Below are 16,189 nucleotides of genomic sequence, written 5' to 3' on the forward strand. Positions count from 1 at the left end.
GGCTTTCCTAATAAGTATCTGTTCATAAACTGTCCAGGTTAGAAAACACCTTCAAACAAGTACCTAAATGGCCACAGATGTTTCCTTCTCCTGACCTGTCAGTATAGGCCTGTATTATGATACAACTGCTTGGCCCAGTATGTGGGTAAGCAAATCAGGCAAAGGTTGGTTTTCCAATCTCAATAAATGGGTGTATGTTTTCATCTATGCCAAGCTTTGCAGTATGTAATTTGGGTTAAAAAACATATTGGGATAACTTGCTAAGTAGAATTGCACCCTACCTCCCACTCTCTGTGAATCCCTGCACTCTATTTCAAAGCACAGAGACCTGGGGTTGCCCCAATGAATACAGCACTGCCTGCATTTTGGAGCACTGTTTTCATACGGGGGGTGGCATGTAGGTGCCCCCCCTTCCGTCCGTTGTGAATACAGGCCACCAGGAGGCCCTGTAAATACCACCTTCCATATGGTGGGCAGTAACGATGGGGCTTGTATGTACTGTATGTATGTATAATTTTTTTTATAAAGCGCCACAAGGGTACGCAGTGCTGTACAAACTTACAATATACAGAATTACACACAGGGAGGACAAGTGTTATAATAAATACAATAAATAAGTATATATACACAGGGAATAAGTGCCATGTGGTATGAGACACAGTAGGAAGGAGGCCCCTGCCCCGTAGAGCTTACAGACTAAGTGGTTGGGTAACATACAGGCACAAATTGGAAGGTAAGAGTGCATCAGGTATGGGCATTTGCCCTTAAGCGCAAAATAATGTTTTAGTGCTCGAGAAGGTAGCATCTGAGTTTTATCTTAAAGAGAGTGGGTGAGTGTACCCTATGGAGGGATTCTGGGATAGAGTTCCAGAGGTAAGGAGCAGCGAGATAGAAAGGTTTAAGCCAAGAGAGCGCAGTGGGTGTGGATGGTGTAAAAAGACGGAGGCTCTGAGAGGAGCGGAGGAGACGACCAGGAACATGCAGGGAGACCGGTGAAGAAATGTAGTGAGGATCAGAGGAGTGAAGGGCTTTGAATGTTAGCAGAAGGATTTTGTAAGCTATCCTTTGCTTAACAGGCAGCCATGCTAGGGAGCTTAAGTGAGGCTGAACAGGTTCCCTCTTCGGAGAGAGCTGGAGGATCCTGGCAGCAGAGTCTGGAAGGCTGGTTAGTAGGAGAATGCAGTAATCTAAGTGGGAAAGGATAAAGGCATGGATTAGTGTTTTAGCTGTTACTTGTGAAAGAAAGGGGCTTGTCTGCAGTCTGCACCTTATGCTGCGAGATACAGAGCATTGCCAAACCCTGGGTGCTAGTGCTCTCTGCATGAACGCTAAGTCTGTAAATGACCCCTGTTGTGTTTTCAGTGCTATATATTTGTACAGTGTATGGTACTATTGCAATTAATGAACCAACTTAAAAGCTATAATAATGTTTCTTTCTTTCCTTCCCCTACAACACTGTGAGACTAACTTTGCATGTTTTAAAAAAGGGGAACTTCCAGTGTCTGTGGTGAGATCACATGGTTCCCAGCCCGTTCTTCACATGACTGTGGCGTTGTGTCTCACGACAATAAATAGCACAACTTGCCAGCAGAGGTGTTTCAGTTCCAAGAGCTTCAACATTGCAGCAGACATCAACGTAAACGCTCTCTACAAAATGCCCGGGATCTTTTTTTCTCATGCTAATGCTCTGAAAGAAGTTGACAACAAACCCGACGAAGTTATGGCTCAGAAAAAGAAAAATTTGTAAGGATGCTTTTTGGATTTTAATTTCTTCATTTGGGTTGTTTCAAGCCTATTTCCATTGGATTACATGCATTTAAAGATACAGTTACCTGTTTTGAGATGAAGGTTTCAAGAAGGTTTAACTACCAATGCATTTGCAAAGTCTCATTTATTTTGAATGTATTTGGCAACATATCAGGCATAATTGGGATCTAGAATGGAATCTGTCTGCTTGAGTTTTGAGACTGTGTCTAAGATGGAAATGTGTCTCATTAACTATCTCTAAAATGCCTACAAAGCTACCAATAGTGGATCGGAGCATTATTCTTCCTTACATAGGACTGCTTGTGCATGTGGCAGAGGGAGTCAGACAGGCTAATTTAATAGGCAACAAAAGCAAATTTATACCTGGGTGCTATCCCATAACACTGCTATTGTTTAATATGGATTGATGTATCAATAAGAAGTTAATAATAATAATAATGATAATGATAATTGGTCACTAAGGCTTACTGTCCAAGTGCACAATGTGCTAGCATGGGAACATAATACTCTTAAATACTTTGTTAACTTTATACATTATGTTTAATAAACATTAGCTGCAGTTTAGAACAATAATTCAACCAAAAACATTATTTGAATGATTAGAAAACTAAAGAATCAACTTTTTATTTTGTTTTACACAGTGCTGTGGATCTTAAAAACTACTTGAAATCTATGTTGCCCCATCTGGAGACAATGAAATCATCATCATCAACTTCTTCATCAGATTCAGAGAAAAATAAGTAAGTATTGCACCTTGAACTTGATCTTGTAATTGCTCAGGAGTCTTATTAATAGAAAATATGTTGTAAAACGCAGTATTTGTATTAATACATATCCGATGTATAGAATTAAGCATAACAATTATGCATCGATGTAGAATCATGGTCTCAGATTGAAGGCTTTCATATCACTGAATAGAATTTATCAAATAGATTCTGTATTTATTTGTTGCCAGATAAACCTTTAATAACTCTTTAATAATAAATATTATATTATATTATATTAATTGTGTGAATTAAAGGTGATTTTAAAAGATTCATAAGTTATTGAGATGGGAGCAATATGAATAACAATGCTTTTCTCTTGCTATCCTAGGCTTACTCCTGATGAGATTATTCAGTGGACAATGTCTCTGGAGAAACTCCTCATAAGTGAAGGTAAATTGAATTCATTTAGCATCACAGCTACTGGATGGCTGATTATGGCTTGACGATGAGTAACTAATATAATCTAAGTAATGCTGGCATTCTTTATACTGATAATTCTCAAACTGTGACACAAAGTAAACAGTCTTTTTCCATGATGCACTCGGCCTGACAGACTAATAAATCATATTATAATATCTCTGTCATTAAACACTGCAATTTACTACTCCTAAAACCCACACTTGGCAATTAACAGTAGAATTATACATTCTTTCAGAGATACGAGTAACCAATTGGCAATGGTCACACTGACATGCCCTCAATGATACGTCCATTTGTAGATGGCATATTTTATGGCCTACTACAGGTATGGGATCCCTTATCCGGAAACCTGTAGTCCAGAAAGTTCAGAATTATGGTTAGCCTATCTCCTATAGACTCCATTATAATCAAATAATTCAAATTTTAAAAAAATGTATCTTTTTCTCTGTAAAAATAAAACAGTACCTTGTACTTGATCCCAACTTAGACATAATTAATCCATATTGGTGTCAAAACAATCCTATTGGGTTTAATTAATACTTACAAGATTCTTTAGGTATGGAATTCCAAATTCTGGTAGACCCCTTATCCGGAAAACTCCAGGTCCCAAGCATTCTGCAAACCAGGTCCCATTCATATATTTATCCTAACAGCCTGATTTAGGAAGTAAATGCCATCTGTCTGACCTATCTTTATGGAAATAAACATCAACAGTAAATAGCAAACAGCTTTGCTTTCTGCTTTTACATATTGTGTATTATGCAATACATGAATGGGATCTCTAAGGGATCTGGAGTTTTCCAGAAGGATTTTTTTTCTCTTTGAAAAACCATTAACCATTAAATTAACCCTATAGGATTGTTTTGCCACCAATATGGATCTAAGCAGTGTATGTACAAAGTAACTGATGTGCTTATTACAGAGAAAAAGGAAATCAGTTTCAAAAATTCAAATTATTTGCTTAAAATAAAATCTATGGGAGATAACAGGTTTCTGGATAAGGGATTCCATACCTCATTTTTGGCCATTAAGTAGTTTCTTATACCACATGTAATAATGCATCTGATTTATACCATGAACAACTTTAATTTTATTGGGAAAAACAACCAGTCTATAAGCCAATCATTTATCTATGTTAAGGACATAAAAGGCTATTTTAACAATATTCATATTACTTGATACATTTCCCTGCAAGTATCTCATCAGAAAGTCATATATGGCTACTGATCCTTAGTTGAACTCCAATTATTTCTTCATGATATTTCCCTTCACACGATGGAATTACTTATATATTGCTCACTCTTTCCCCTCTCTGCAAGACCCAATCAGTAATATTTTGCAAGCTTATGGATCATTTAGCCACTGTTATATACAGAATTAGGTTAAGAAGAGATATTTGGAAAGGGATGAGATGCAATAAAGTTGCTTCATCTGTATCTTCTGTTTATCATGTAACAGTCTTCAGCACTGTGCCAAAGCAATCGCCGTTGCTTAACAACACAGGAAAACTTAATTTAGTGAACTTCTTCTTTTTCAGATATTATCTAAAATTTTACTGATAATCATGTTTCTGTTCCGCTTGTAGATGGGCAGTCTGTCTTCAGAGAGTTTTTGAAGTCTGAATTCAGTGAAGAAAATATAGAGTTCTGGCTGGCCTGTGAAGACTACAAGGCAACCAATGATTCAGAGGAATTACGTTGCAAAGCTAACGTTATATATCAAGAATTCATACAACCAAATGCAAACAAACAAGTACGTCAGAAACATGCATTTCACTAATCCTTTTTAGGCAAAAGCAAGTTGGATTCATATTTTAGAGATAAAACATAAAATAAGTAGTATAAAAATCAAGATATTGTACATATTTACTTAAATGCAGTAGAGTAACCGAAATAGGATCAAAATTTTACCACTGAAAACAGCAATATTTTCTAGTTAGAATTTCATTTTAGAATTTAACTTGAATTTAAGTAAAGTACAGTAGAATCCATGGGTGGGACGCAAGCTTATACTTATTTGGCCTTCAATTGGCTGTGATGCAAATGGTGCCAAAATCAAACTCCTATAGATAAGAATATCATTGGACATATGGCTATGTCCGGGCAGTTATTAGCTGGAGGACTCACTGGTGCCAGAGAGCACACAGGATCTTGGGCCTCATGCACCAAATTAATTGCAACCAGCAGATACTAGTATAGATTAGCCCAAGCAGATGCAAGAACATTGTGTTGATGAGGGATAACAATTTCCATTACTATTGCATTACCATACTACAGGTATGGAACCTCTTATCCAGAATGCTCAGGACCTGGGGTTTCCAGATAAGGGGTCTTTCTTTAATTTGGATCTCCATACCTTAAATCTACTAATAAATCATTTAAACATTAAATAAACCCAATAGGATTTTTTTGCTTCTAAAAAGGATTCATAATATCTTAGTTGGGATCAAGTAAAAGATACTGTTTTATTATTACAGAAATATTTGCTCATTATGGAGTTTACGGGAGCTTTCTGGATAATGGGTTTCCAGATAATGGATCCCATACCTGTACTTAATAATTAGCTCATTGTACATAATACATAATGCACGACTTATGTATTAAAGGTCAGATCATAATTTTGTAATTAAAAAGTTTACTTTATTTTCTTTTTCAGATTAACATTGACTTCTCTACCAGAAATTCAGTTACTAAAGATCTTCTTGAACCCACAATAACAACATTTAATGATGCTCAGAAGATGATATTCATTCTCATGGAAAGAGACTCATACCCAAGATTTCTAAAATCAGAAATATTTTTGAGACTTGCAGAAAGGCACCATGGAAATAATGTGAGAGGATAAAAAGGCTACATGTATAGATATACACACATATATATATATATTTACATGTCACTTTACATGTCACATGTCACAAATCCTGGAGGATAATGCTCAGGAGGACCAAGGGTCTTCTCAGGTGTCTTACTTGTACTAAGAGGAGGAGCAAAAACTGCCCTCCTGAGAGCTGGCACTAGGACCATGAAGACAGCACTATGGAAGGAGAAGATAATGCTTGTATACCAAGTTCCTGCTAAAAGAACAGAGAAGCTGTTTGTATAGAGAAGTAGCAAAAGGAAGTTTCAGTTGTCAAGCACAAAACAGGAACAAACACATATTTATAAATTTACTTGTGAATAAAAGCAAGAAGGTTGTTACATTTCTTCATTCCTTACAAATGAAATTCACAATAATACCATGCAATCTGGAATGTGAGATTTAGTACTGTGAATATGTGCTCGTGTTAAATAATGTTTATAAATAATGTTATTCTAAATGTGATGGATTTATATTTCCCTTCTATTTGTTTATTCTACTTTCTGTATAAATGTATATGTCTTACTTTGAAAAACAGGCATTTGTTCCAATATTTTATATATTTATTTATATTTCTTTTTAAATGCTCTATTTATGTTTCCACACATATGCTGTGTACCATTTTTATAATATAGAACAACAATTAAATGATTACTTTTTCAACACAACTGTCCATACTTGTGTTCCTTTGGTAACACACATCTAATACAAAAGCCAATCTGCTGACCTGGGCTGGACTATCCATGTACTGAAAGCAGTGCATGGGTGAGACACACAGTATTAGCAGGAGGCAGCTAGTCTCCTATCATAAGGTGTATAATAGAGGTGTCATTGTAAGAAGTATAGATCCACGCTAAACCCAATCACAATGGTTAAAAAATGGTTAATAAACATAATTACCTATTTGTATAACAGTGAAAGTGTATAAATTGCCCAAAGTGCACAAGTCATCCTACTAATCAGTACAAATGTGGATTATGGGCCACAGGAGACCATTATGTTAGTGGAGTATATAATTGCAATTATAATGCAATAAGAATTTGGGATAGAACAAGGAGAGAAAAGAATTTAACACTTCTCTAACCAAAGGTAATGTTTGAAACGGGGTAATTACAAAATGTGTAATGGCTTTATGGTGCCTGCATAATGATTGCATTCAGAACGTACTTCTATGCCAAGTACATATTATAAACAGACATTATCTTCCTATACAGTCAAAGAGACAATTATATGTTTTGCTATGTTTCTCAACATCATACTGTACATGATCAGCAAATTAAATCATATGAATTTACCCCAAGTAGAGTATAAATGCACTGATGCATTGCTTTATCAGTGGAAATAGAATCTGTAAATGTGACCCAAAATTTGTGGGCAGTGTCTTATTACCAATTATTATTTAAGTGTCAGACTAGTGCAGACTGGGACCAACAAAGAGACAGATGGCATAAGGCCCAACACAGATATTGCCATTACTAACATACAAATGCACCACACAGCTACACATACCATCAAACACACACAAGCACCACTCCCCAAAGCCAACTTACATGCATACCATACACCCATATACACACACAACTAGGCACCATACACACAAGTACCTATATACAGTATACCAACCGACCAACCGAAAGTTAGTCGCATAACATCTATAATAAACGTATGTCGAGGATTTAGGCGCCACTGGGATTAGGGCCTACTGGAAAATACTTTGGTAACAATAATTACAGAGAAAGGTGCACTATCAAATCAGATCAGTAGGCAGGACTGCCCAAATATTCTTTGAAAAATCTTTACTAGAAGAATAGATTACTTATGACCATAATGGTAAATAACTTGTTAATGCAATTGTAATATTCACAGAAGGTGAAACAAGGACATTTTTAATCCATCAAGGCTATGGTACAGCAAAGTTAGAGGTAGTTATTACAAAACATAATGCTTTAATATGCACTGTACAATAAGAAGGATGCATCCTTATTTTATTACTAATAATAAACTAATAATTCTAATAAACTTGTATAGGGCAAAACAATGTTTACAAAGACTTGATATCTTGATTTTGTCTCACTTTATTCTCAGAATTTTCTGCAATGGAGCAATTAATTGGTTATGTATAATAACACTAGAGGTGCCCCGCAATAGGCTAATAGTAGCAGATACAATACATAGTTTTATTTCTGTTGCCTAGATATTGCAAACAAGCCATAACATATTTACTTCAACATACATTTGGCATAAAGGAAGAATTTAGTGGTATTTATAAACCTTTCTATGGTAACACATAAGGGCTACATCAGTCACGTCTTGTTTTTATTGGTTTCTGACCACTTCTTTTTTTTATTTTTTTCAATTGCATCTTTATGAGAGCTTACGCAACAGCTTAGACTGACGGCACAGACGCCTTAAAGACGATTACAGTATTTGCGACACACCATGTTGACATAAAGTATGCCACGTACTGGCACATTAGGAAGTGAAGAGAAGCCGCAGCTCTGCTGTTCTTGTTATTCATGCTCTTTGCCATGTGTGACCCCCCTCATGAAGCCTATGTCTGATCGGCTGTGGGTCGATGGTACTAACAGAATGTACCAAAGGTTCCCATGTATGGCTGGCTGCTCCACACCGTCACATTGTCATATTCCACCATACGCATGTGGAAGGAGGGAGCTTCTTCTATTTACAGGACAGTGTTAGGGTGTCCATAGGAACACCAATGATTACTCCTTACCATTTGTCTAAATAGACCCTACAATAACAAGGGTGGATTATTCTTCAAATTTTTTGCCCACTGCCTTTATATTCACTGCAGTGGAAAATACTTTTACTTCTTACCCAGTTGTCAAGGAAACAATACTATATAAAAATGTTTGTGGCTTGCACCTTCAATTGACACCCATACTTAAATATACCTTTTAAACATGAGAACTTTGCTAAAAAAAACTATTGTGGTTTATTTCATTGTGTTGAAGTAAAGGCCATGGTTAAGCAATGGAAGGTGAGTGGAAAGTAGAAGATGTTGTTGCAGTTGTCATTGTATTGTGCATCTGAGCAGTCACCTTAATTTCACAATAGAATCTAAATGTTACTAGGAAAGAAGTGTTTTATGTGATCATAACTGTCCTTAAGAAACTAAAATAAATATTTAACCTTGCTCTAACATATTTAAGGTAAGGGGATAATATGAAACAGTGTTATAATTTCTTGCCTCCTTTTTCTGCTCAATGGAAATCTTTACATAAATAGAGTTACATAAGCAGAGAAGGTTCAATGTCTATCATCCATACTACTGTAATACCTTTATCCTAAAAGTACTTCACATTCATTTAAAAAGAGTATGAGCCCTGACAAACAAACACATGTCATCCCTACAAAAAGCTGAAGTTTCAAATCCAGCTCAGATTAAATAAGGTTATAGGCTGGTCCTGGTGTTAGTCCCCTATATTGTCCCCTACCAACTTGGCCCTCGGGTCCATGAAATTTAGAATTGTGTGCAAATCTCAACCTACTGTTTTAGTGCATGGGAACATTGATAAGGGGAGCAGTAAGGAACAGCACCATATGGAGCAGTCTGCAGTACTGATGCACTCTGTATCTGATATAACAAATAGGTCTTCTTTTAGCAGCTGGAAAATTTGTTTTTGTATTTAAGTATAATTTGTTGAAGTACTGTATATACTCGAGTATAAGCCTAGTTTTTCAGCACCCAAAATGTGCTGAAAAAAGTCACCCTCGGCTTATACTCGAGTCGGGTGCCATGGGTCCCTCTAGACTAGCACCCTCTCTCCTTTGTGTGCAAACCAGACCCTCCAGTGCCCTGGCCTACTCCCACTAGCAATACTTATTTCCCCTTACATCTCCTCCGGGACTGGGTCAGCTGCCAGTTTGCCAGTGTGCAATGAGCGTGGGGTAGTACTCATATTGTTTTTGTTGACCCTCTTCTCCGCTTACAGAGCTAGTTTACTGTTTTTATTTTAAATAAATATTGAAAAACATACCCCACTGATGCCTCAATTAATGTAATTTTATTGGTATTTATTTTGATTATTAAAATTTAGCAGTAGCTGCTGCATTTGCCACCCTAGGCTTATACTCGAGTCAGTAAGTTTTTCCAGTTTTCTTAGGTAAAATTAGGTACCTCGGCTTATATTCGGATCGGCTTATACTTGAGTATATATCAGTTCTTTTGTTAATTTTCCTATCACAGTTATCTGATTTTTTGTTGAGAAGAAAAAAACAATTGAACATGCAGTGCATTTACATTCTTTTAAATGTGGAATCAATTTGAATCTGACCATTTTTACAACTTTAAAATATAACACTTTGGGGTAGGGCGCAAATGCAGTGATGTCTGCACTCAGCAGCATTGGGTTCATAAGGGCTGGGAGGGGGCTATTCGGGTGACCATTATAGGTGCAAGATGCAGCAGAGCCCTCTACTTAGTGCCTGCCAGGGGATAAAGAACATGTAAAGCCTACATTTTCCTACCATGTACAGTATATAAATTGGGCACATCTCCCCCACCCAAACTACACCATTTGTATTGAATATATCACCTCCATTTGCCAGCACCATCACATTTTCCTAAAACAAATAGCAGCTTTCAACTGGCCGCCATTTTCTCTCTGACACATCATCAGTAACATTTACATCTGAATACAGCACACATATGCTGTAAAGGTCATGCAATGAAAAATGCAGGCTTACAAAGGCAGAACTTACTTTGATAACAGTCCTGTTTGGACTAAGCACTGTATGGTTAAGCTGAGCTCGGGAGAGGAGGAAAAAAAAACATGTTTCTCCAGCAGAGTGCACAGCTAGAGCAGAGTTTCTATGGAAAGCAGCAAGGCCATCTCTTCATTGGCTGCTAGACTGGAGGGTGTATTTGGTAACTTGAGTTGAGAAGAACTGAGCATGCTCAGTAACTAACAGCCAAAGCCAAAGGGAGGGGCCATGTGGGTTAGAGAAGGAATCTCAAGTGATTTAAAGGATTCTGCAGCCTTACTATTAACCTTTTAACAACCAGAATGGAGGTATTTAAGGATTTCAAAGAGGCTGTTCACTGATTTTTTGTGAGGGTTTGTATGTCCTTTAAGTACTGGATGCGCTACATACACTATGCTGCACTTTGCACCTTCTGGATTCAGTGCACTTTTTAGGGCTCCAGTACTTGTGGGATCTCTGAATGAGGCCGTAAAGGACCATTTTAGGCAAGAAACTGCCTGTATATTAAAATAGATTTCAGAAATGTAGGTGTTTTGTGCAACCCCAGAATTATTGCAGGTTCTTATAATGTTGTTGACGAGAGCCAGTATGCTCCTCTGCTGAACCACAGGATCTTGAAAGGGCTTGCTGCTGCCTAATCACTCAGATCCTGAGAAAGCCTATGTGGCAATACAAGTGGAGGATGGCGTCTCCCTGTTCCTTGACCCAAGACTGTTCATTACTTGTTATTGAACTCAAGCCTGGATTTCTAAATTGTGCCCCCCCCCCCCCCAAGCCAGACAGCCCCTCCCCCTACTCCTTACCACTGCCACAGTGACTGGGGCCAAATGCTGTACTCCCAGTATTCTGCTATTCTCCTCCAACCCTGATTTGTTAAAATAAAATATTAAAAACAAACTGCTCAAGTTGAACTCATACACATCATTCTTCAAATACTAATTGCCTATGGCCTTCAAACCAAGATAAATAGAGAATACTCTTTAATGATGTTTCTTGCTATGAGCTTCCACTGCCCTCAAGCAGAGAATATACAAATCTCCACTGTTTTCTATGTCTCAAGAGAATTCAAAATGTAAAACTATGTCACTGTTCTCTATGTTCCAGGATGATTTTAACCTTTGTCTGTTTCCTTTTTCTACTCATCACCCACTTCCTCTGTGCCTCTTTCTCATTGCATCCACACAGATAGAGACAGATGCGTGGGCTGCGAGACAAAAGTGCAGTCTTCAAAGGCTTCAGCTGCCACAGACATAAAACTATTACATACTTATGAATATTCCATATATCTTACTTCACTTTTCAATCAGTTTAGACTGAAGGTCATCTATTTTTAGGGTCGTTTCCTATTAGATCTTAAAGGGACAAAATACTGACCAATTATAGGCTTAAAATGAGTAATTGTAATGTTTATTTTAAACATGGGAAACAACTCAGAAAGATCATTTTTACTGGGACTATACTAGTGTGGGGACTTGACTGCTTATCATTATTATTACAGGTGTTTATCAGAATATTCTTTACAGTAATTAGTAGGCCTGGATTCTTACAAGGAATTAGGAAAGTACTACATATGGAACATGCATTTCATAGGACTTATTTAGTAAAAGCACAAAACTGTGTGCAAAACTGCATCCATTCAAATGCTATTCACAAACGCGTTTCAGTACATTTATATATATATTTGTTAATATATTAATAGGTCTTGTGTGTGTGTGTGTCATGCTAACATTAATTATTATATACAATATACAAAATAAAATGAAGATTAAGTGATAAAATAAGAAGGATATCCCTGTCTACAAACGTGTTTAGTTCACAGGCATGAATGGAAGTTTAATAAGTGCTATTTACAGTGGGTGAAATATTGCTATATACATGTCAGGACTGAATAAGATGTTATAACACCTTGGAAAGTTAGGGGGTGCTCCCTAATGTGCACGTCTAAATGACACACAAGTTAGGGGGCAGGAGGTGGGAATACACATAAGGGCGGCCATTGTTTTCAGAAGTCCAGATTGTGTTTGTGTATTTTTAAGTCCAACAAATTGTTCTGTAAAAGTTCTGTACCTTATAACTTCTAAAAGTTTTCATTTTAACACAGTCCTCTAGTTATTTATAATAAAATTTGGTTCCAAATCACAAATTTTGGCCACTGGTTTAATGCCCAGTAACCGAGGGCTCCATCCTTCACAATCATGCATAAAAGATAATGCGAGCACAGCAATTTCTGTTTCTATCTGGCTCCTATGTTATACCTTTCCTAATTAGTGGGACTTGCTTACTGCCCCAGTGGTGTTCCCCATTTGCTGGAGTCTGCATGTAGCGCTGCGAGAAACACAGAAGTGCAGCTAAAGAATTGGCTGATACAGAACTTCTCAACATCCTTAATTCACTTCATTATTTTAGTTTTTCTTCTAACAAATGTTTACATGCAATGAGAATCTGCTCACCAGCAGTATTTTGTACAAGTTTAACTCTGAGTTTTCAGTGTGTTACATACTCAAGTAGTAGTGTATTTAGAGCAGGTCACAGTCATATCAGAGTATATCAGATTTAAATTGAATTTCTCTGGGACATTAGAACCTACAGGGCCAAATTAAGGGCAAGGCAACTGAGGCAGTCACCTTAAGGCCCCCATACACAGGCCGATAGAAGCTGCCGATATCGGTCCCTTGGACCGATTCGACAGCTAATCGGCCCGTGTATGGGCAGAAACGAGCGGCCTGGCCCACAGATATCTGGCCTGAAATTGGCCAGATATCGATCGGCCAGGTTAGAAAATCCAGTCGGATCGGGGACCGCATCGGCTCGTTGATGCGGTCCCTGAACCGACTGCCCCATGGCCGCAACTGTAATCCGATCGTTTGGCCCCAGGGCCAAACGATCAGATTATTTTTTTTTAAAGCAACTTGCTACCCGATATCGCCCACCCGTAGGTGGGGATATCGTGTAAAGATCCGCTCGCTTGGCGACATCGCCAAGCGAGCGGATCTTATAGTGTATGGGGACCTTTAGGCCCTGAGTTTTAAAGAGGCATCCATGGCAGCACTGCTTAAGCTAACACTTCTTCCCTCATTTAGAGCCAAATTCAATTAGATGAGCTTACAAAGCTTATCTCCTAATGCAATTCCAGGTTTTCCCATAGAGTCAGATGCATTTCAATGAGAAAATGCCACTGTCACTGTTTATTAGGGATGTAGCGAACCTCAAAAAAAAAGTTTGCGAACCTGTTCGCGAACTTCCGCCGAAAATTGCGAATATTCGCGAACTTTGCGAACCCCATAGACTTCAATGGGAAGGCGAACTTTAAAAAATAGAAAAGCCATTTCTGCCCAGAAAACTGATTTTAAAGTTGTTTAAAGGGTGCCACGACCTGGACAGTGGCATGCAGGAGGGGGATCAAGGGCAAACATTTCTCTGAAAAATTGACACACGCCGTTTTTCGAAATGATCGGTAATTTTACGACTTTTTCGTATTTTCCGGCGCTTTCGTAAAGTTATCGTAAGTTTTGCGACTTTTTCGGAGCTTTCGTAACGTTATCGTAAGTTTTGCGACTTTTTCGGAGCTTTCGTAACGTTATCGTAAGTTTTGCGACTTTTTCGGATCATTCGTACCGTTATCGTAAGTTTTGCGACTTTTTCGGATCATTCGTACCGTTATCGTAAGTTTTGCGACTTTTTCGGATCATTCGTAACGTTATCGTAAGTTTTGCGACTTTTTCGTACCGTTATCGTAAGTTTTGCGATTTTTTCGGAGAATTCGTACCGTTATCGTAAGTTTTGCGATTTTTTCGGTGCCGGCGAACCCAAATTGCGAACATCACGAAAAGTTCGCGAATTTGCGGACTTGCGAACACCCGATGTTCGCGCGAATTAGTTCGCCGGCGAACAGTTCGCTACATCTCTACTGTTTATCACACGAAAACTCTATTGAAGTCTATACGAAAAAATTGAAGTAGGAGAAATATTTTGTTTTATTATCACAGCTATTTTGTTGTGGTATATCTTTCTCTCCTTTGCTCCCTTCTGTCCCTTTTAGTACACTGTTGCTCGTATTTTTACTGCCTATATTCTAGGCTAGGCGCACTTCTTAGCTGCTAACTCCCCTCCAGCCAGAAAGTCACCTGAGTCACCCAATGTTACACGGGGGCATGATGCCTAAATGTCCTATGCTCCCTATCTGTTACTGCTCCTACACAAACATAACCAACCTCAACCAAGGCATCCTAGTAATCAAATAACCACATTGAACACAGAATCTTGTGGTAAATACAAGGGACCAGAGGTAACAGCTTTATTAAGCAACATTTAGAGTAAGTCCCCTTCACCAAAATGCAGAACAGTTAACACACACCTACATTTTAAGAGCATCCAAGAAGGAAAAGCCTAGAGCCCTTTACCCTGCCCTCCATGGTTCCTCTCTTCTCCATGCACCCCATGCTGGTCCATACCATAGGTTTCCAAACAAGCCTGACCATATGATCACAGCCTACTAGCCAGCGCATAGCTCCACCCTCTGGCGCTTTCTCAGTCCTGCTGCATTCTGCTGCTTTGCGTTCCGATGAGGTAACTCCTGCTAGTTACCGCTGGCCTGTTGAAGAATAGTGTACCTGTATAACTTAAAGGAACAGTAACACCAAAAAGAAATATAATGTACTGTTGCCCTGCACTGGTAAAAGTTGTGTGTTTGCTACAGTAACTCTACTATAGTTTATATAAATAAGCTGCTGTGTAGCCCTGGGGGCAGCCATTCAAGCTGGAAAAAAGGAGAAAAGGCACAGGTTACATAGCAGATAACAGATAAGTTCTGTAGAATACAAGTGTTTTATCTGTTATCTGCTATGTGCCTGTGCCTTTTCTCCTTTGAATGGCTGCCTCCATGGCTACACAGCTGCATTCTTTATATAAACCATAGTAGTGTTTCTGAGGCAAACACACCAGTTGTACCAGTGCAGAGCAGCAGTACATTATATTGGAATTTCTTTTATACACTTTTTTTATTTTTTACAATTTTTTGGTGTTACTGTTCCTTTAAAAAAGGGTGTTGGGAATGGGGGAAAAACACTGAAACAAAAAAGTTACCTGGCCCCTTTCCTCCCATCCTCACCTTTTAAGTCCCTGAGCTGCCCTCTCACTCCCCCTGGCCCAAGATAGGTGTGAAAAGGGGATGGTATATTTCATTCTTATTATTTATGATCCAATCATGTGAGATTCTACTAATTAAAAATGACTGCAAATTCTGTTTGCAAATTCTGTTGCCAGATCTACAGGGCTAAAATCATGAACTACTTCAATCACCTATTTTATTCAGATTCATATTCTATTAACATTTTTAATGTGCCTGCAAACTTTGTTTGAAAAATGCAAAAAACCCACGAATTTTAAAAATCGCTTACATTTTGCTAGGGCAACTCCCCTTGGCTTCTATACAAACTCACAAGCTTTTAAATGCTAAATTTTTACACACAAGTTTTTCAAATTTTTGTCACTTAAATACAACGTATTTATACACATAAATACAACGTTTGACTCTTGGAATCCCTTATGAAATTATGAGCTGTGGAACAAATAAAATTTGAATCTTGGAAAAAAATTTTTGTCAAAAAAAAGTAATGGTTAAAAACCAACAAATCCTTCACACAGTATTGCTG

General features: G+C 38.0%; 1 protein-coding gene across 1 annotated transcript; it reads left to right on the forward strand.

Annotated features, from left to right (window-relative positions):
* Positions 1 to 1,525: 1,525 nt before the first annotated feature.
* rgs1 (regulator of G-protein signaling 1) lies at positions 1,526 to 6,478 on the forward strand. Its single transcript, XM_002939078.3, has 5 exons — positions 1,526 to 1,743; positions 2,409 to 2,507; positions 2,863 to 2,924; positions 4,540 to 4,706; positions 5,610 to 6,478. The coding sequence occupies exons 1-5, from the start codon at positions 1,541 to 1,543 to the stop codon at positions 5,796 to 5,798; spliced, it is 720 nt and encodes a 239-aa protein (XP_002939124.3). The 5' UTR covers positions 1,526 to 1,540; the 3' UTR covers positions 5,799 to 6,478.
* Positions 6,479 to 16,189: the final 9,711 nt, after the last annotated feature.

Source organism: Xenopus tropicalis, chromosome 4, assembly GCF_000004195.4.
Source record: "Xenopus tropicalis strain Nigerian chromosome 4, UCB_Xtro_10.0, whole genome shotgun sequence".
In the NCBI taxonomy this organism is placed as follows: Eukaryota; Metazoa; Chordata; class Amphibia; order Anura; family Pipidae; genus Xenopus; species Xenopus tropicalis.

Bases quoted from the DNA above. Each gene is read 5' to 3' on its own strand.
- rgs1 (XM_002939078.3), top strand. From the start codon at position 1,541: ATGACTGTGGCGTTGTGTCTCACGACAATAAATAGCACAACTTGCCAG. The intron at 1,744-2,408 runs GTAAGGATGCTT...TGTTTTACACAG, and splicing joins GCTCAGAAAAAGAAAAATTT to TGCTGTGGATCTTAAAAACT. The intron at 2,925-4,539 runs GTAAATTGAATT...TTCCGCTTGTAG, and splicing joins GAAACTCCTCATAAGTGAAG to ATGGGCAGTCTGTCTTCAGA.